Source organism: Colletotrichum phormii, assembly GCF_030913505.1.
Source record: "Colletotrichum phormii strain CBS 102054 chromosome Unknown BDP81scaffold_2, whole genome shotgun sequence".
Lineage (NCBI taxonomy): Eukaryota > Fungi > Ascomycota > Sordariomycetes > Glomerellales > Glomerellaceae > Colletotrichum > Colletotrichum phormii.
Window position 1 is genome coordinate 2,313,409 of NW_026851444.1, and position 18,101 is coordinate 2,331,509.

General features: G+C 54.8%; 6 protein-coding genes across 6 annotated transcripts; 3 read left to right on the top strand and 3 right to left on the bottom strand.

Annotated features, from left to right (window-relative positions):
* Positions 1-1,302: 1,302 nt before the first annotated feature.
* Positions 1,303-2,230, top strand: BDP81DRAFT_88219 (uncharacterized protein). The gene has a single exon (XM_060596440.1). It carries the CDS (start codon positions 1,312-1,314, stop codon positions 2,107-2,109), a length of 798 nt encoding a protein of 265 aa, XP_060450805.1. The 5' UTR covers positions 1,303-1,311; the 3' UTR covers positions 2,110-2,230.
* A 122-nt stretch (positions 2,231-2,352) lies between these two features.
* Positions 2,353-3,866, bottom strand: BDP81DRAFT_308454 (alpha-1,3-mannosyltransferase CMT1; the record flags this gene model as incomplete). The annotated part of the gene is made up of 2 exons (XM_060583461.1): positions 2,353-3,647; positions 3,740-3,866. The coding sequence occupies 2 exons, from the start codon at positions 3,864-3,866 to the stop codon at positions 2,353-2,355; spliced, it is 1,422 nt and encodes a 473-aa protein (XP_060450806.1).
* A 1,270-nt stretch (positions 3,867-5,136) lies between these two features.
* Positions 5,137-6,726, top strand: BDP81DRAFT_88233 (uncharacterized protein). Its single transcript, XM_060596441.1, has 2 exons — positions 5,137-5,705; positions 5,794-6,726. The coding sequence occupies exons 1-2, from the start codon at positions 5,311-5,313 to the stop codon at positions 6,485-6,487; spliced, it is 1,089 nt and encodes a 362-aa protein (XP_060450807.1). The 5' UTR covers positions 5,137-5,310; the 3' UTR covers positions 6,488-6,726.
* A 238-nt stretch (positions 6,727-6,964) lies between these two features.
* BDP81DRAFT_457511 (uncharacterized protein) lies at positions 6,965-10,423 on the bottom strand (the record flags this gene model as incomplete). Its single annotated transcript, XM_060593290.1, has 1 exon — positions 6,965-10,423. The coding sequence occupies one exon, from the start codon at positions 10,421-10,423 to the stop codon at positions 6,965-6,967; it is 3,459 nt and encodes a 1,152-aa protein (XP_060450808.1).
* Positions 10,424-11,702: 1,279 nt separating this feature from the next.
* On the bottom strand, positions 11,703-13,134 carry BDP81DRAFT_457512 (sulfate transporter; the record flags this gene model as incomplete). The annotated part of the gene is made up of 2 exons (XM_060593291.1): positions 11,703-12,833; positions 12,898-13,134. 2 exons carry the CDS (start codon positions 13,132-13,134, stop codon positions 11,703-11,705), a joined length of 1,368 nt encoding a protein of 455 aa, XP_060450809.1.
* A 2,937-nt stretch (positions 13,135-16,071) lies between these two features.
* On the top strand, positions 16,072-17,893 carry BDP81DRAFT_88294 (uncharacterized protein). The gene is made up of 2 exons (XM_060596442.1): positions 16,072-16,477; positions 17,211-17,893. The coding sequence occupies exons 1-2, from the start codon at positions 16,264-16,266 to the stop codon at positions 17,768-17,770; spliced, it is 774 nt and encodes a 257-aa protein (XP_060450810.1). The 5' UTR covers positions 16,072-16,263; the 3' UTR covers positions 17,771-17,893.
* Positions 17,894-18,101: the final 208 nt, after the last annotated feature.

The window sequence follows — 18,101 nt, forward strand, 5'->3', positions numbered from 1 at the left end:
GTAGGCTATAGGAACTCATGCGTGAGGAAATCTTCCAGCCATTAGGGGAAGAGGCTGCGAAACTGGTCCTCACCACCTGGCGTCACGCGTTTGCGCATGTTGGACCTACTAGATGGTGCAGTATCCCGGTCCGCACGAACAGTGCATAGCTGCATGAGCCACCCTTGAATAAACCGGAGCATATGGCAGATACCAGTCATACTTAAAAGTCTTTGCTGTTCTGCCTTACACAAAACAGATGTTGCGATGTAAGTCCAAAGGAGCCACTTCGATTCCAACATATATTTTGTCAGCGTGCGCGTTTCATCCTTTCCAGCTTGTGGAACTCATTATGTGATAAACACAGCCTTGCTTCCATTAATTTCAGCCATATCACCCTAAGCCAAAGAAAAATAAGTTTTCAAGTCTGTCGGTGAGCGTTGGGTCCCTAACCCATGTGCCACCGTTTCCTCGTTAACTGCCAAAACAAGGTAGTCTGCCGAGATGCAGCATCTTGACATATTCAAGAGAGTTTCATTACGAGCTCTCTGAACCCCTTGGCTGTGGAACTCCTAGGAGGTTCATTTCCATTCATCTCGTCGGATGGAATAACCTCATCTACCTGTTCCTCTCTTTCACTCGCAAATCGCACCCCCCCACTACTTGGGGCTAAAATGTATCAGACGTTCTGAGCTTGACTCTGTGTTGGCATGAAAGCCTGCAACTGTCTTCCTGGTTGTCTGTTGTTTAGCAAGCGCATCTGCATCAGCAGGTATCGAACGCGTTCGCTGAAGATTTTTAGAAACCAACAGCGCAAAGCACATGCGGCTATGTGCGTATGCCAGGACTCCGAAATCGTCCAATGAACACTATGCTCGCTCTTCAGGTCCTGAGTTCGGATTAGAAAGGGGTTACATCGACGTCAACACTGAAGAAAAGAAAGACAAGCCGAGACTGAAGCCGTGTGATATCTCGGACAACGGTATGAGTGGTAGGGTCTATACGCCCATGTTCTTTATCGCAGCCACCTCACCGCCGTTGCAGATATGCACCGTACTGTAGAAAAATGTTCCAGTAGCTGCTGAGGCGCAGAATTCAGACCAAAACTTGTTGGCCTTTCGAATCATTCCAGTGACTTCTAACGACCGCCAGGGCTGTCCCTAGTCTGCCGTGGCCTCCGTGCAAACGGACGGTGCGACGTATATTTCAGAGAGTCGGAACCCATTTTGACGAGGTACATCAGCTTCTGTTCATATCCCGTCGCTAGTTACCAGGGACTAGTATCATTTCTACCTCATCCTCGTATCTTCCCACCTCATTTTACAAGCAACCATGGTCGTCATCACCAAGACCAAATGGCTGAAAAGCACAACCGAGCTCCAAACCTGCCTCGGCATCAACTTCAAAACCTGCTTCAACTGCCAAGGCCACTCTGCCACAAAGTCAACCTGCGGCAACGCAGTCAGCCAGGCCTCACGATCCGAGATGCCGTTTGTGATGCTAGACATCATAAACAGTAACAATTTGACATCTGCCTCCGCTCACCTCCAGCGACTCGCCAATCTTGCCTTGTGTAAAAGATCTCACCAGTCCCAGACCGTCGAGAAGGCCACCCAGTGGGAAGCTCGAGTCAGGTTGTACCTTCAAGTCGGCGACGAGACGGAGGTCAAGGTTCCTGTCAGGCCGCAGCGCACGACTACGACTACTACCACGACCACGACTACGATCACGCCACCTTCTACTCCTGTTGCCAATAAGAGGGAGGAGAGGCAGGCGGCCGCAACTACAAGATCATCACGGCGCAGTGCGGCGCCGCCTCCGGTCGCAGCGAGACAAGCCGCTCGAGCGCCGAGGGGCTCGACACCATCCACTGCTATTCATCTCGAAGAGGATTCCGAAGAAGACTCTGAAGAGGAGGAGACGCTTCCTGAACCCGAACCAGTCCGCAGCCGAACCAGAGGCGCCGCCCGGGCTCCATCGGTCAAGTGGGAGCCCAACGGCAAAGCTGGTTTACCTTACCCTTACCCGAGCGAGATGGAGGATCGAGAGAGCCTCGAGTATGAACTCGCAAAGGCCAAGGCCGAGTTGGCGGTGTATGAAGCGTGGGCTAGACTTCGAAAGTTTGAGTAGGAAGTGGAAGATTAGATTTGGACTGATTTTTTGATTGTTTGGGAGGCATTGGTTTCAAGGAACGTTCAATCATGAGCAACGATGGCGACAAATAGACGAGAACATGTGATATTTCTTTGAAGGGATTCAGGAGAGGAAGATTTGGCAAATAGAGCAGCGCAGATAGAAATGAAGGCACCGCACATCCATAACACAAAACTTGGTCTTCATATTGGGTTTACAATCATGGCCACATTATTCCCATTACTCCAGCGCCTGATTCCACGGCTCCCACGTCTGCTTATCATAACTCGCCATACACTTAACCTTCTCAGGCGGATCAGCCTTCCAATCCACCCTGAAATCTTGCACCTCGTCCTCTCCTCCCACCCATTGACTAGTATACCCCTTGGCCGCCTTAATCTTTCTCCCCGCCTCATCACTGTACTCCAAATTGACGCTCGGCACCACTGCAATCTTGCCGAACCCGGCGTTCCACAGATCCTTGCAGAACAGCTGCGGCTCGCCCTGGAAACACTCACCCGGGCTCGGCGCTCTAAAACGAACAAGCCGGTCCAGCAGCGGCCTCGCCGTCATCGCCACGGCCCCGTTCCAGCACGAGAACACCTGCAGCGGCTTGTGGTCAAAGAACCGCCGGCGCGAGGTATCCTCGTTCCAGAAAATGTTCCACGCAGAGTTCCAGTTGCCGTCGGCGGGGATCTCGAAAAAGGAGTCCCCCGCGATGGTGCGACTGATCCACACGTCGTAAAAGGTCGGGTCAGCGCCGACGTAGGTCCAGTCGAAGCCGCACGTCATGTCGGCGCCCAGGTAAAGGCGTTGGTGGGCGAGCTCGAGGATGTCTTCGAGGCAAATGGCCACGTCGTTGAGGAAGAGAACCACGGCATCAGCGGCGTACTTGCTGGGACCGCCGGAGACGAGGGGCGCGAGGGCCATATTGCGCAGCTCGGCGAGTTTGGGGATGCGGTCTCCTGCGCCGGGGTCGAGGTCGCTGCGGGAGAAGTGGTACTCGGTACCGAGCTTCTCGATTTCCGGACGGAGGAGGTGGAGGATCTCATAGGTGCCGTCGCCCGAGTTGCCCTCCACTATCGAGAGGACGCAGTTCTCCGGGCCCAGGAAGTGGAGGGCTTCGACGATGGAGCCTAGGAGTCGCGGAAGGAGGTCTGCCTTCTCGCGGATGTTGAGAGCGATGAAGAACTTGGGGTTCTTGAGCGTGGTACTGGGTTTGAGGTACTGGTAGCGTGAGATGTCGGGACGGGGGCAGTCTAGCCTGGGTAGAGATTTGTCGTCTGGGTCGAGGATCGAGGTGATGTAGAGCGGTGCGTTTTTGAGGTGCTCCGGGTTGGCGTCCGGCACTGTGGAGCTGGCGCCGCCGCCAACGTCTGAGGATGGTACCGGCGGTGGCGTCGGTGTCGGGGTAGAAATCGGGGGTGGCGGCGTCTGCGACGGCGCGATCGCCGGCGATGTTACGGCGGTGTTCGTCTGATTTTCTCCATCGTGTGGAGCTGCTCCGTGCGCTTCTTCGGTCGGGTTTGGCTTTCCTGAGTCAAGTGTCAGTTCAATTGATCCTTCTTTCGACGTCAGGTTTGACGACGACAGCGCAAGGTAAGTTGTATGATGGGGAGAAGCGTACGGAATGGCTTGTACGCGATGTCGAAGTATTCGCGCCCCGAGAAAAGATCATATGCGACGAGCAAGCTGATGAGTAAAAGGCACACTACGCCTGCCTGTGCGATAGTACTGTGTATCCTTTTCGCCATAGTTTGCTCATGAAGGATCGAGCATTACCATCGTGGTACCAAAAAAGGGGCCAGAGGTTGGGAAGAGTGAGGAAGGAAATGACCAGAAAAAAAGAAAAAGGAAGGAGGAAGTGAAATCAGCCTCGAGTATGACAGAATGGGATGTACAGGCAAACGCGCCTCTTCCGATCGAGGAGTGTGACCGGGGGTCGCTTTCTTTGGGGGCGACCAACACAGCTCAAGTGGATGTTGGAAGCGAAAGAGCCATTGTTCGTCCTCTTTTGCCAATGCCATTGCGGACCACTAATTATCCTAGGTAAGGTATACATACGCGCGCCCGCCTGCCCGCTCTGTTGAACGGTCGACATCCGTGTAGTCCGTTGGTCGGGGGTGGAGAGAGGCACAGGTGACAGAGAGATCCTGAGCACATCGTCCCGCCCCCCGGAGACGAAGTCAGGAGCAAGGAGCCGAGGGCTTTCGCTGGGCGCTTAACCGCGCGATTCGCAGTCGCGGCCTGGTTGGTTCGCTGCACCATGACGGACCCGCAACCAAGGCCGTTTCCCTTCCTTTTTTCTGGTCTTCGTCGTGTTGGTTCTGCCATGTTGGTTCCAACATTGTTGCCCATCTTCCTGGGCCCAGTTTCACCTCGAGGCTGGCGCATAAACCACCCATTGTGTCGTTCCCTCTTTCACCCGGTCAGCTCACCGCTGCCGCAGGAAGTTGCCTCGTCACGAACCACGGGGCCCTGGGTGGTATTAGAAGGCGCCCAGGACTTGATAACTTCACGGTGATTCGTCGAAAGGAAATGAGATAACCAGGGTGTTACCAAACTGTCGGGTCAGGAGCAGGGCAAAAGTTCACAATAACCTCATTTTGAATCCCTCGCCTGTTTGCAGGGCCAGCCCAATCCTCGAATAGAGTCCATGGCTGTGGTGAAGAAATGCCACAACAACATTGGCCGGCGAGTCTCGCATCGAGTACGGTACCCGGAGTGCGCTGTCCATCGCCTTGGGTTGAGAACATGAGAAGGCTGGATCTCTTCACTTCAGCTGGGCGGCTTGCTGCATACTTAGTCCAGTGGCCTGCCTTTTTCGCCCCCCTTTCTCTGCTTAGCATGCTAGATGTCTCTTCCTCGTTCTGCAAACCGTTGATCTTTGCTTCGTTGTACGACTATACGATAACTCTTGTTCCTTACGAGCCCTCGCTCGCTCACCCTTACGATAATCTTTAGTCACACCAAATCCTTCTCATGTTGTTATAGCAACACCTCAGTTCACTCTAGAACACTAGTAGAGCCCTTCTACCTACGTCTTCAGCTTCGCCTGGAAAAGAGACGAGAAAGAGGCAGGCGAGACGTGGCGATACTGATAATCCACCAAGAACTGCAAACAAGAGAAGTCCTGCTGTGTTCAACTATACTTCGCTGTCAAGAAACGTGGGACATCTCAGTACAACTCACCCCATCATGCCTCGAGCTCTCTTTCTCTTTCTCCTCCTATTTGCTCTAGGACTGGGTCGCGTCTCAGCAATCAACCTCCGCTATGCGCCCCTTGCACCACCAAAACCAACAAAGGCTCCTTCGCGAAACGGCACAACCATCTTGAACGACGACCTTGAAAGACGACAAGCCACCTCCGTAACCTCCGTGTGTGGATACTACAACGGCGACCCGACAAAGTCGAGGACAGCAGACCCGGGCTTCGGCTGTCGCCTTGATATCGACCGCGGGCTTTGGGGCTTCTGTCCCACGACCGTCATCTCTGCCAAAGATTGCGGGCTGGCCGGCAACTGCGTCGACTCGCAAAACTGCAAGTCCGGCTGCGGCAAGACGGGCATCGCAGGCCTGACGACTTTCACTTGGTGAGTTTCCCTCTCTCTGTGTTTTGTAAGACACGAACGGAACGAAAATAAAGGAACGAAGACTCACAGATGTATACAAAACCCATAGTGCAACAGATAGATTCTGCTCCACCGTTCTTCTCGAAGGAGGATTCGAAGGAGGCTTCTCCTACATTGCGTGCGGCAACACAGCGACAGTAGAAACGTTGCTCAAGGAACCCATCGTCACACCCTCAGCACCCTCAACTATTGTCGCGACTACGGTAATCATCACCCCGACTGACGCCGCCACCACCACAACACAATCATCTGCGTCAACTTCCTCGTCAACATCATTCCGTACTTCTGCCCCGTCCTCAAGCGTTTCTTCTTCCGCAACGCAAACCACTTCCCCAGCAAGCCAAACAACCTCCCCAACAGACGGAGCCACCTCGTCCTCGGGATCAAGCAACACAGGACCCATCATCGGCGGCGTCGTGGGCGGCGTCGCAATCATCTGCGTCACGATCGTCGTCGCAATCTACATAATGCGGCGTAACAAGCGTGCAGAAGCGGAAGAACCTCGTGAGAAGAGAGGAAGCCGCTTCAGGTCGTGGGGCCGGTCGTCGTCGAAGCCTCCTAACTATGAACAGAGCGAAGCGGTTCGGACGGACACACAAGAATACGGCGGTGCCGGACAGAATAAAATGTACGCCGGGTGGGGTCCGTCTGAAGTATATGGATCAGAGCCTCGAAGAGATCCCACAGCTCCGGTTGAGTTGCCGGGTGCTTCCCCTGTAGAGCTTCCTAGTCGGAGAGGTTAATGAATGTTAATGGTAAGGTTGTGTATATGGAGAGGTGACAGATCTAGTCAACTGAGTTGTGAGATAATGGGGAACGGGGGAACCCAAAGGTACGAGATGAGCATCGCTTTTGAACTATTACATACTATCTTCAAAACCTACATCCAAGTCTATATGGTCGAGATGGTACCCGATGCGTCTCATTTGTGCGCATGGTACCAGCGGCGGCCGCCAATGTAATTTGTAAACGATTTTTGTGTATTCTTGGGTGCTAAACGACAACACGTAGCTATGCTATGAGTAGACGCAGGTTTTCGCTGATTCATGATCATATCCTTTTGAAGATCTCAACCAATCCATCCTCTCCTAGAGGAAGGGCCGAGTTCGCCGACACAGAAACGCCGAACATTGGTAACGCTTATTGAACGCTTATTTCTTTCCTTCCTTCCATTTCCTCTCGACCCTACATATATGTCCTGCATCTTGGCTCCTCTCTCTCTATGTTCCGTGTAACTTCTGGTTGAGGCCCAACAGGAGTTGCTTCACCGAGTTCATCAAGTGCGACTCGATCCCGTCAAAGCCCGCTGGGGGCGACCCTGAGGCGCTGGCCTCCGCAGGCGGGGGTACGATGCTCGCCTCTGCCAAGCCCAATACTCGATCAATGGCGGATAAGGTGACTGCTTCGGCCTTGGCCTCGCCGATTCTGCTCTTGAGCGCATTCGATGAAACGTTCTTGAACCCTAGTAGGGAATTGAAGACTTTGGAATCAAAGACATTGGTCGGCCCAGTGGGCGTGGGCGTGCCCCCTGATCCGGGAGTGTTGCTTCGGGTAGAGAACCCGTCTAGGAGTTTCTGTATTCCCTTCATACAGATATCCTCCATTGTTTGATTCTCTGTGGCGGCACTTTTGAGTCCCAGACAACGGTTGAGGGCAGACATGACAATGGCCTCTGCTTTGGGATTCTTGGCTTTCTTCAGGTTCTCAATGAGACCGTTCTTGAGGCCATTAACAGCTGAGAGAAGCCTGGGCTGAATGACGGGACGTGGTTCGGCTTGCGCTGGTGGTGTAGGCGTAGGTCGAGCTTGCTGCGGCGGGGCAGCAGCGGGTATCTGTGGTGGGGGTGGTTGCGCTGGTTGCGCTCCAGGGATGGCGGCTGGGGCAGGTTGTGTGATGGGCGGTGCTGAGGTTGCGGCGGCGCCGTCTTCGGTCTTGACGGCGGGATGGGTTGGGGGTGGCCTTGAAGCGTACGGCGAGCTGTATGTAGAAGGCTGCCCTGCGACACCTTGAGGCCGTGCGATGGCAGCAGCGGCCCCGTATCCAGGGAGCGTCACTGGCGCCACTGGTTGAGAGGTCACTGGCGGTGCGGGCTGGCCAGGGTTCGGCGTCACACCGGGGGGAGAGTATTGTGGCGTCCTGGCTGCTGTCTGCGCTTGCTGCTGCCCGGCATAGGCTTGCGCGTGGTAATTATGAGGCAGATGCTGGTAGCCAGGAGGCATATGACTCTGCTGCTGCTGAGCGTACTGCGTGTACATTGGGTGGTTGTAGTGACCATAGCCCGCACTCATAGAACGGTCTGGCGACGTAGCCTTGCGCTTCTTGCCAGCATCGAGTTCGACACCGGGCACCCTGGACCACAAGCCTGTGGTATCGTCCTTCTTGAATGCTTCGTTCCCGATAAGGTTATGTCGTACACTGGATTCCCAGCCCTTTGTCTCCGTGTGGAAGTAGAACCACGGGTATCTTTGAGTAATTCGCTTGTAAATCTGTTTGAGGGTGAGCCCGTCAGGCCCTGCCGCAGTGAGAGTCTCGTCGATGAGCACTCCGTAGTTCTTGTTCGGCTTCTGCAGCTGCTCCTCCGTGTAGTCCTCGATCTTGAGTTCGAGAGGGGGCGACTTGGGTCGAGCCTTCTTCTCCTTCTTCTCTCTAGCGCGTCTTTCGGCATCTGATCCTTCGGCACCGTCTTCGCCCTTTGGTTTCCGAGGCTTGTACTTGCGCTTCTCTGGTCGATCCCCCCCTTCATCTGGTAGCGGATGTTTCCTAGGGCGGCCGACTTTCCGCTTGATGGGGGGCTCTCCGGGAGGAGGCTGTGGTATCGTCTTCTTGGCCATCTCCTGCTGGGCCTTCTTAAGCAGCCGCTGCTCTCGCTTGGACATGATTCCGTTCTTTGGTGGTCTGCCGGGCCCTCTCTTCTTGTTCAGATAGCCCAATGGAGCGCCTCCCATTAAAAGATGCACCATCTCTTGGTCCTCTGCCTTGACCTCTGTAGTAGGTTGGATATCGTCTGCTTCCTCTCCATAATCCAGCGACATCTCTCCCTCAGCGTCAGCATCGGCGTCAGCATCGGCGTCAGCATCGGCGTCAGCATCGGCGTCGATATCGACGTCGGCATCAGCTTCAGCATCGGCCTCATCGTCGGCCTCCGCTTGTATTTGTGCTGCTTCTGCAGCGTCGGCTGCTGCTTCTGCGGCTGCCTCTTCTGCGGCGGCTGCTGCTTCTGCCTTTGCTTCCGCCTCGGCCTCGGCCTTGGAGCTACTTTCAGCTTCCACTTCTTCCTCCTCTTCTAGTTCGACATCAGACATTTCTACATCTGATGGCGCTGGTGAGCTAAGGGAAGAGTCGCTTGTGTCGTCGAGCCCATTGCCATGTGAGGCTTCAAACTCGAAGCTCATCTCCTTTCCACCCGTCGCCTTCTTCTTGAGTTTCTCCTCCTCTTCTGCATATTCCTCGGCACCTGTCCGGCCTTCGGGAACACCGTTGATCACGAAGCGGAAATCAACGTCCTTGATTTGCAGGTGATCACCACTCCGAAGCACGGCGACACCTTCCTTGTGGTGCACTTCGTCGATGAAGAATCCATTCTTGTGGAGTGGAATAGCCTCAAAGACCCCTTCTCGCTTATTGAACTGGATCTTCAAGTGCTCTCTTGAAATAGCCTTGGTCTTGCTGGCGATATCAGGTCCGGGCGAATGGATGCCGACAAAAGGAACGTGGTGGGGAGAGGGCCGTAATGAGGCGAGATCCACGGCTGCAGCACCCGGCGTGTGCGAGACATACTGCCGATTTGAGATGAGCTTTTCCTGTGACTCGTCCTCTTCCTGCTTCTGCGATGATCCGGTGCTGGTCGTCTTGCGGCGCTTGGCCGGCCGCCCCTCTCCTTCACTGTCGGACTCGGGTCCCAGCATGCCTCCCTCTTCACTGACATAGGACTTGCTGAACTTTCCCGGACCGTGTCTGACAGGGGAAGGAGGCGGAAGACCCTCGCGTTCATATTCCTCCGCCTTCTTGCGGTGGGCATCATCGCGCTTCTGGTCTCTCCGCGCCTGGTTCAGAGCCTTCTGGTCGCGACCGATAATGACGGCGTACGTGGTCATCTGGAAGACACTGTCGGCGAATTCTATACGCGCAAAGGATTCGAGGCCTTGTGTTGCCGCGGCGAGGTTATGTGTGCTTGCGACGAGCGGATCGTTGCCGTTGCCCATGGTGCTCGGGAGGGTGACCTGGGCTGGCGTGACGGTCGGAGGCGGTGATATTTGATTGGACATTTGGTTGCCAGCCATATGCGCCAGAGCCATCATCATGTAGGCGTGGTCCATGTTCGGCATCGGGGTGTGTGGGAAGGACGAGGCGAAAGGGTCGGCGTCAACATGCACGGCTGAAGCCGGCTGCGACATTGTCGCGGGTGGAGCGCTGCCGGCGTCGGCGTCGGCCATGAATGTATCGACGGCTCCAGAGGTGGTCTGGTGTTTGGTCGACGCGTCTTCAATAGGTTGATATGCGGTTGTGTGTGCGTCGGCGCGCGATGATTGCTGCTGGTCGGCAGCGTTCTTGGCGATGTGATTGTTGTTGTCGTTGTCGTCGGGGTGGTCAGTTCGGGCTGGTGTCGTCGACTTGTGCTTGGGCGGCGGCGTGGTCGGAAGGGGCGCCAGGCCATTTTGGCCGGCGTTGGACGAAGTCATCGCTGCTCTGTAGTCGGACAGATCAGCTCCTTCGCCGTCGGCAAGCCAAGAGAGGCGATTTGGTCAGGCGCGACGAGGTATGGACCTGAGAAAGGCTGCGATCGAGACGGCCGAATGCCAAAAAAATCGGCGTTGAGCAATTCAGTCCTGGCTGCGATTGACAGGGTCGACGGAAGCGTCTCTGATTGGCTGTCGGTGAGATTCACCGTGGACACTGAACACACCAGCCTTCTTCCCCGCGCTGTACAAGTACCCAAGTACCTTTTTTCTCTTCCAATAGGAGGAAAGAGCCTCCCATCCAGCCCGTCCCTGCCCAGCCAGGTCCTTCCTTTTCAGCGTCTCCGTCGCCGCCTTCCCTTCCCTCCTTTTGCTCATCCCATCCAATTCGGGGATTGGAAAGAGAGCTCCTGGCTCCTGCCCATTTGCCAACGCACGCTCCTTCCCTTCCATCTCCCTCATATTCACGACTGCAGCTTCCCTTCACAATCCAATGGAAAGAAACACCGCGCCCCAATCCCATTGAAGCTATGACTCATTCTGTTACCTACCTTATTGTAGTCCTTTGATGCGGCCAATTGCATTCATGTGAGATACTCCGTACGCGCCTCAATGCCTCAGCCTTGGACCCAGCGCTTTGGTTCGGACCAGGTCTTGCGGTGAGAAGCAAGGCTGTTCACGATGCATCGCTTCGGTCAGGGTCCGAGAAAAAGCCTCATCCGATTCCTTGCAGACTTTAAAGCCGCAAAGGCAGCACCACCCTGCGTAGATCGCCCACTTCTTCCGACCTCGGTGCCCACTTGTCTCGGTCAAGCCCCAATAGCAGCGTCTTTCGGTGAAGGAGAAGCTCGTGTAGACCCTCTATCTGATATTCGCGATCCTCGGAAGCACTCTGTAAATATCAAGCACTCAACTTGGAAAGCAAAGTGTTTCTAACGCCGTTGTGATCGAGCAGTGTGTCTATTGCTCAATTCTGGTTTTATTCCCTGTTTCTGCTCATTGTGTGACTGTCCGTCGTTGACGAGACGTTTAGAATATACCGAGCTCAGAATGGTAAAAGCTTGACCAGCGGCCGGTATTATCCGTCTCAAAAAAACAATTCATAAAGACGTGCAGCATGCATCAGATTCACCTTTCAGTATATAAAGAGCCTGTGAGTTGGCTCAACAGGAAATAAGGTATACACATGGATCATATCCACGATCATATCCACCAAGCTGGTAGATGCGAAATAGACACCCGTGTTGCAAAGTATACAAGAAGCACATCGCACTTCAAATCACTAACTCAGAAGCGGCGCTCGCTCACCAAACAGAGACCGGCCACGTCTGGATTCCCACCACTTCTGCGTCCTCTCCGAGACCCGGTAGGCCCAGAAGCAAAGCATCCCCGCAATGAAGCCAATGGCATCGTTCCTGAACGCGAGGAGCCCAGCCGTAGTCATCAGCATGACAGTCCACCTCTCAGCCCTCTCATCGTCCGAGAGTGACCGATGCTGCCTGACGAGCCCCCCGACGCCGCCGGCGCCGCCCTCGTTGCCAGCAGAGCTCTCCCACAGGTCAGAAGCCCCGTGGTTCAGGCTGTGCCCTACCTTGGCGAGCTCGAGACCGGCGGCGATGACCATGACGCCCAGCAGGCTCTTTGGGTAGTGCGTAAGCAAACCGATGAGGGAGTTCCCAAATACGACGCCGAGGACGATCTTGAACAGGCCCAGGATGATGACGCTCGCGCCGCTGCGCGCTCCGAAGCGGTACTGCGCCGCGAGCCCACCCGCGCCGTGGCACACGGGCATGGCGCCCCACCAGGTGCCGACCAGGTTCATCACGCCGACGCTGATGCCCATGGCGGTGACGGACGGCGTGGGCATGTCCGGCAGCAGATCCGCCGCGAGCGCGCTCACCGCGATGACCGAGTTCAAGGTCGTGAGCGGGAGCTGGCCGATGGCCATCGACAGCGGCTTGTACTTGAACCAGTTGAACTCCCAGTGCACAAAGTGGGGGTTCCAGAGGCTGGGCTCCGGCAGGTAGGTGTGCGGGTTGTCGTGCGCAGTCATGATGGAGATGAAGGCGAAGACGAGCGACAGGAGAAAGATGTGCAGCGCATAGGGGAAGCGCGGCAGGCCCTGGGTGAAGATGAGTACCAGGAAGGCGGCCAGAGCCCATAGCCTGTTGTCGAGGACGGGATGGGTCCAGTGGAGGTCCCTGAGGAGGCCGGAGCCGGCGGCCATGACGAGCGAGAGACCGGCGCCGAGCTGGATGCCCTTGACGACGGGGACCGGTACGTTTCGCGTGACCCAGCGCAGCAGGCCGGTGAGACTCATGAGTAGGACGGCCAGACTGACCCACTGGCCCGCGGCCATGACGGTTCTGATGCCGCCATATTCAGACCGTGAGATGGCTGCCGCGGCGATTGCCTAGACACAACAATCAGTATGCAGAGTTCATTCCTTAGATGTGCGTGGGTCTGAGGGCACTCGCCTTCATCGGCTGGACTGGCAGCGGGATGCCAAAGACGGCGCCGGTCACAACGTTGAAGATGCCCGAGAAAAGTAGGGTGCTATCGAGATAAATGGAATGCTGGACAGCGAGGGCGATCATTAAAGGAAGAAGAGTCCCCAAGTCACCGAGGGCGCCGGAAACCTCTGCGGCGGGAGAGCCGCGCAGGGTTGCGACATTGTGTCGATGGACTCGTTTTAGATGACTGAGAACCGTCATGATGCGGGGAACTAGACGGATCAACCTGTCTGTGGAATAATAAATGGGGTACAACGATGGTGACTTTTTGAGATCTTGGCGAAATCCAATGGCAGATTCGCGTCAGAGACGATGAATCTTAGCTTTGAAAGGAATATAGAAATGCAGCCGATTTACCGTTCAGCTGGCCTCGTTGATGGCTGACGACGCCCTCAGGTCTCGGGATGATATTGGCAGCATTTCATGTCAGCGTACGTACCGCCTCCCCGGCTGCGACGCGGCAGCTTCCGACTGTGCAGTTCGGGGGAAGGAACTCCTCGGCCGGACGTTGAAGTTGGCGGTGATTGGTCGCTTGACCTCCGAAGCTAGGCGTCTCCGCCGGTGGCCCGTAATAACGTGCAGCGCATGACCTCCTCAGCTCCTCCTGTCCTTCAGTGCACCTTACGGCACGAACTAAAGTACGGATACCTGAGATACGTTCAGTCTTCAGTTGCTGAAGAGTCGATTTGCTTTGGTAAACTTTTCGTCATAGGCCGAATGAGCGGGTCGGCGAATGATCTGACCCATCGTCGCTAGACTAGAGAGGTTACATAAGACAACCAAAGCCAGCTTCCTAGCGGGAGTAACGGCAATGGAGAGAAATGTCAACGGGATGACTGAGCTGGCTGGCGACCGAACAAGGACCCGACGAGAATTACCATCTAGCGGCCAGGGACGGGCGCACGCCGGACATAATATGTTAGTTCCTAAACAAGAGCCCGCTCTCTCTCGATAAGCAGCAAGCGCCGGATTGGATCCATCCGCTGGAAAGAATTAAAAGAAAGAATAAGGAAAAAAAAAAACTCGCGCTGGGGCAGCGGAAGGGGCAGCGGGTGGGATTCCGGCTGGACGGATGCAAAGGTTACCCATGTGTATCATTGCGCGCAGAGACCCGGCCGGTAAATGAATGGGGCCTTGTCTGTCACCTTGGAGCTCCGAGGCAACAGGTTGTTTACCTTGCCTGAGTTTGGCTTTACCTCACGATAGCGATACAGTCTGGTCCACCAGTTTGAAGGAGTTACGCAGTACCTAGTACTATCAAGCCGGGGGGTTTTATGAGGTTTTTGTTATCAAATCAAGACGTTGGCGGTGGGTGGGCTCGCTGTGACGCTGCAAGGGAACGGTCGCTTCTTTTTCGAACGGAACCTAAGGGATTGAGAAGGGCCCAAGATTGTAGACGGGAAAGATGGCTGCTGGATGACTGATCAGGTGAGGGTTTTCGACGGGACGGTGCAGCGGCGGATCGAGGGGGTGGCTGGGCCGCGAAACGAACAGCCATCGGCCCTGACTAGGCGCGACGCCCGATCTGATGGTGATGGGCTGGTGTGATACCTTGTCACTGTGTGAGGACTGAGATGTGATGCGACAAACAAAGGAACAATGGGACCATGTAACCTTCGCCTCGTCTCCCACTGATGGGTGATGTTTCTTCTTGTTTCTCAGTGCTGGATTCATGTGCCATGGTAATTACCTCAGGCTGGGTTAAGCCAACCCCGCGTAGGTGCTCATTGCTGTGATGATCTTCTTTGCTTGGCCGAGGCTCAGTCAGATGCCTGATTCGGGCAGTTTCTTGGCCCAACTCAAAAAGGCTCATGGGCTTCCTTCCATTGGACCAAGTCGCCAACACTTTGCCAACTTGTCCGCAGCAGCTTGGCCGGGCGCAGTCTGACAAGCCTGAGAGAGGAAGCTCCGTCTAGCAGGTATGCCTCACCTATCCAAGAGTCTTGGAGTTGAAGCCATTCTCAGGTGCCGATACTGCCAAGGCTCGTCATTGTCGAGGCGATGTGATTTGCCAAGGGATGCGCAAATTTCGAGCGATTTGTAGCAGGGTTCAACAGAAGAAGTGTCGACACTGTTCGTTCGGGCACTCTCTTGACAATAACAAGAAAGAAAAATGGGACGTGACGGCGGTTACTAAGTGCATTTGCGGTCAGTAGAAACGAGCGTGGCAAGGGGATCCTTTTGTCGGCCAGGTACGGCGGTTCGACTGCTGTGGCATTCCCGAGAAATCTCCCAAATGCCCCCCCAATGTCCTTCCATTGGGAACATCGGTGAGGGCGACAGACCAGACCAACGCTATGGATGGAATTACTACGCAGCTGCCATGTTCGTCATGAAGGGGCGGCGGCGGCAGCTACTAACCCAAGCAGCAGAGTCAGATGCGCCCGAGTGATGACAGAGAGCTTTGAAGAGTCTGTCTGGCTGCTGAGATTCTTGTTGTCTTGTCGTGTTGCTGGCATGTCTGGTACACGTGAACGACACGGATATCCCCTACTGGCACAAGGTACGGATACAGCGGTATCGTAAGGTATGAATCCAGCAGGAAAAACATAAGGATGCAGCCCACAACCCGGCAGAGGTCGGCGAACCGGTGGCCCTGCGAACCCACCGGAACTTGAAGGGTGTGTGTGCTAGGGCCTCATCCCGGCTCCGGCCCCATGAGATGACCCATGTCATCCAATGGTCCGCCCAGTCTGGCAGTCTCTGTGCGCAAGCACCGACCTACGTCTACCTAACTTAGGTTGATGGTGTAAGTGTGAATGTGGAATAGTGTTGACTTGGGAGTTCTTACGTCGGAGGTGAGCGGTAAGCAGCAAGATGGCTTGGTGACGGTGGGTGATGGAGAAATTCCCGCAGCAATAGGTAGAGAAAGAGGGCATACGGATAGGACCAACAGATGAAAGACGGGCTGCAAGTGTTGCGCTACGGAAACACACTCCCTGTGTCGGGCAAGGTGTATAAGTGGTGGTGACAGGGTATGTCGAGCGATCAGGCGTGGATTCCCCACTCCGGATGCCTGTGATGACCCTGCCGTGTTCCCGGCATCCATGGAGACAAGCTTTTTTCGTTGCTCGCTTGGCGCCCTTCTCACTGCCACTAACAGAGCAACCGCGACGGCCGATGCCACCTCACGAGTAGGTACGCACTACGGATATGGCACAGCAATGTACGGATCGCGACTTGCCAATAGTGTCAGTTCACCACCAAAGAGTGCCCAGACGAGATGACTCTGCCAAGTACCGTAACTTGTGAGGATACTTTCTCATTGCCTTTCATCGTCAAGCTCTTACCTACAGATACCTGCCTGGCCTACCTACCCAACGTACATTGATGAGGTACATACCTGGCTGGCTACCTTACCTTACCTTCCATCACCATCGGAGCTTCCTTCTTATTGCTTGCTCGCCTTGCCAATCAGCCGACTATTTGAGCAGCTATTTACCACCTTGCCCGCCCTTCCTCATCACCCCCCTCTCTTCCTACCTTCCATTTCGCCCACCTGCTTCTCTCTTCCCTCCTCCAACTCAAACCACTCGACGATCCCGTAAGCAGTCAATTCCTTCCCCGATTGATTCCCGCTTCCTCTCATCAAGGTAATCATTCTCGTGCTGCTTGCCCTTCTCCTTGCGCTCCAGCTCCAGATGCCAAGCTTCGTTTCGTTGACGCTGACCAACTGCGCTTCTAGTCGGCCTCCCCTAGCCACTGCGATCGAGCCACCAGGTTCCTTTCCCCACCTCACTCTCACCGTCCGACGTTGAGCTCTCTCTCTCTCTCCCAGCTTCACTAAAGGTAACTTTCTCAATCCCCAATTCTTCGCAACTCTCAATTCTGCTGCAAAAAAATGCTCTGCAATGTCAATTGGCTTTTTGCGACAATCTTGACGAGCTTCGCGCCCAGGATCCAAGAACAACACCGTGAAGAAACACAAAACATGTGGATATCTTCTCTAGACGCCAACGCCGGATACCCCGGGAATGACGATGACCACATCCAAGCTCACAGGGCTCTAAAAAGAAAGAGAGACGGTCGTCTCCATAAAACGCCTCAATTGGACAAGCCGCTCACCTCTAGCTCTGGTGTTTTTTTCTACGGATCCTGGCCGCATTCGGCAAGCATCACTCATCGCAAACAGTTGCCACGAGCTTCCCTCTCGTACTTATTAACTCACTCACCCGTCACCATTGCTTTCTACTTGGCTGTCTGATTTTCATTACTCTGTTTTGCCTTTCCATTCTTCCTACTCTCATCCGCTGACAAGTTTCTTCTCTCTCCTACAGCCGACTCTCCACTCATCTCACCTCCACTCACCTTCCGTCAAAATGCCTGCCATCAACACCATCGTCGCCCGCGACGCCGTTCACCAGCTCGCCAAGCGCGAAAACTGGGCCAAGAAGGAGGCCGGAGTCGTCGTCGTCTTCTGCATTATCTTCATCGTCGCCCTCGGAATCTCTGGTCTCATGATCTCCAAGTGCCTCGCCAGGCGCAAGGCAGAGAGACAGGCCAAGGAGTCCCAGGCCGCTTAAGCAAGACCTCTTGCCTCTCATGGAGATTACAAGAGGGAAGCTCAGCCGGGGAAGTAATGAATCAATCTTCAAGTTGGACGCGCTTTGAAGTCGGTAGCAGGACGACGCTCTCTTACTCACTTACACATACGTCACATTCGAAGAGAGAGTCGCGACTGGCTACATGTGGAGGAGCCAGCATCATCTGTCGACAGCAATCACGTTCACACCACACACATCACGCGGATCACTCACTACCAACCGATCGTCGGTTTCGATTCTCGACACTCCGTCATAGTCTGCAGGATTGGGGTCTCACGAAAGGCGTGTACTGAAGAAAAGACATCCGGGCTGTACATAGCAGCATCACGACTACACGGGGGTTAACGCGCCAGGAGGCGGCTGTATGTCAATCGCGACGCCGCAGATACCTATTTCACACCAATTTTAATGATACCTATTTCACGTTGCGCAAAGTCACACCGTTTTCTCTTGTCCACCGTTGATGTAGTTTGTGTTTACCGGATTGTTGTTTACTCAAAGTCTTTTCTTTCACTAACACAGGCATTCCTTGCCTTGTGTTAGTAAGTGCTGTGAGAATTGGGCCCGGTTGTCATCCACTCTTCACGTCGTCTCCATTTTTTGTTTGGGAGAAATAATCCCAAC

What these genes read in the sequence shown, in the direction of transcription:
- BDP81DRAFT_88219 (XM_060596440.1), top strand. Translation starts at nt 1,312, where the DNA reads ATGGTCGTCATCACCAAGACCAAATGGCTGAAAAGCACAACCGAGCTC.
- BDP81DRAFT_88233 (XM_060596441.1), top strand. Translation starts at nt 5,311, where the DNA reads ATGCCTCGAGCTCTCTTTCTCTTTCTCCTCCTATTTGCTCTAGGACTG. An exon ending in GGCCTGACGACTTTCACTTG is followed by an intron (nt 5,706 to 5,793) that starts GTGAGTTTCCCT and finishes CAAAACCCATAG; the next exon opens with TGCAACAGATAGATTCTGCT.
- BDP81DRAFT_88294 (XM_060596442.1), top strand. Translation starts at nt 16,264, where the DNA reads ATGAGGTACATACCTGGCTGGCTACCTTACCTTACCTTCCATCACCAT. An exon ending in TCAAACCACTCGACGATCCC is followed by an intron (nt 16,478 to 17,210) that starts GTAAGCAGTCAA and finishes TCTCTCCTACAG; the next exon opens with CCGACTCTCCACTCATCTCA.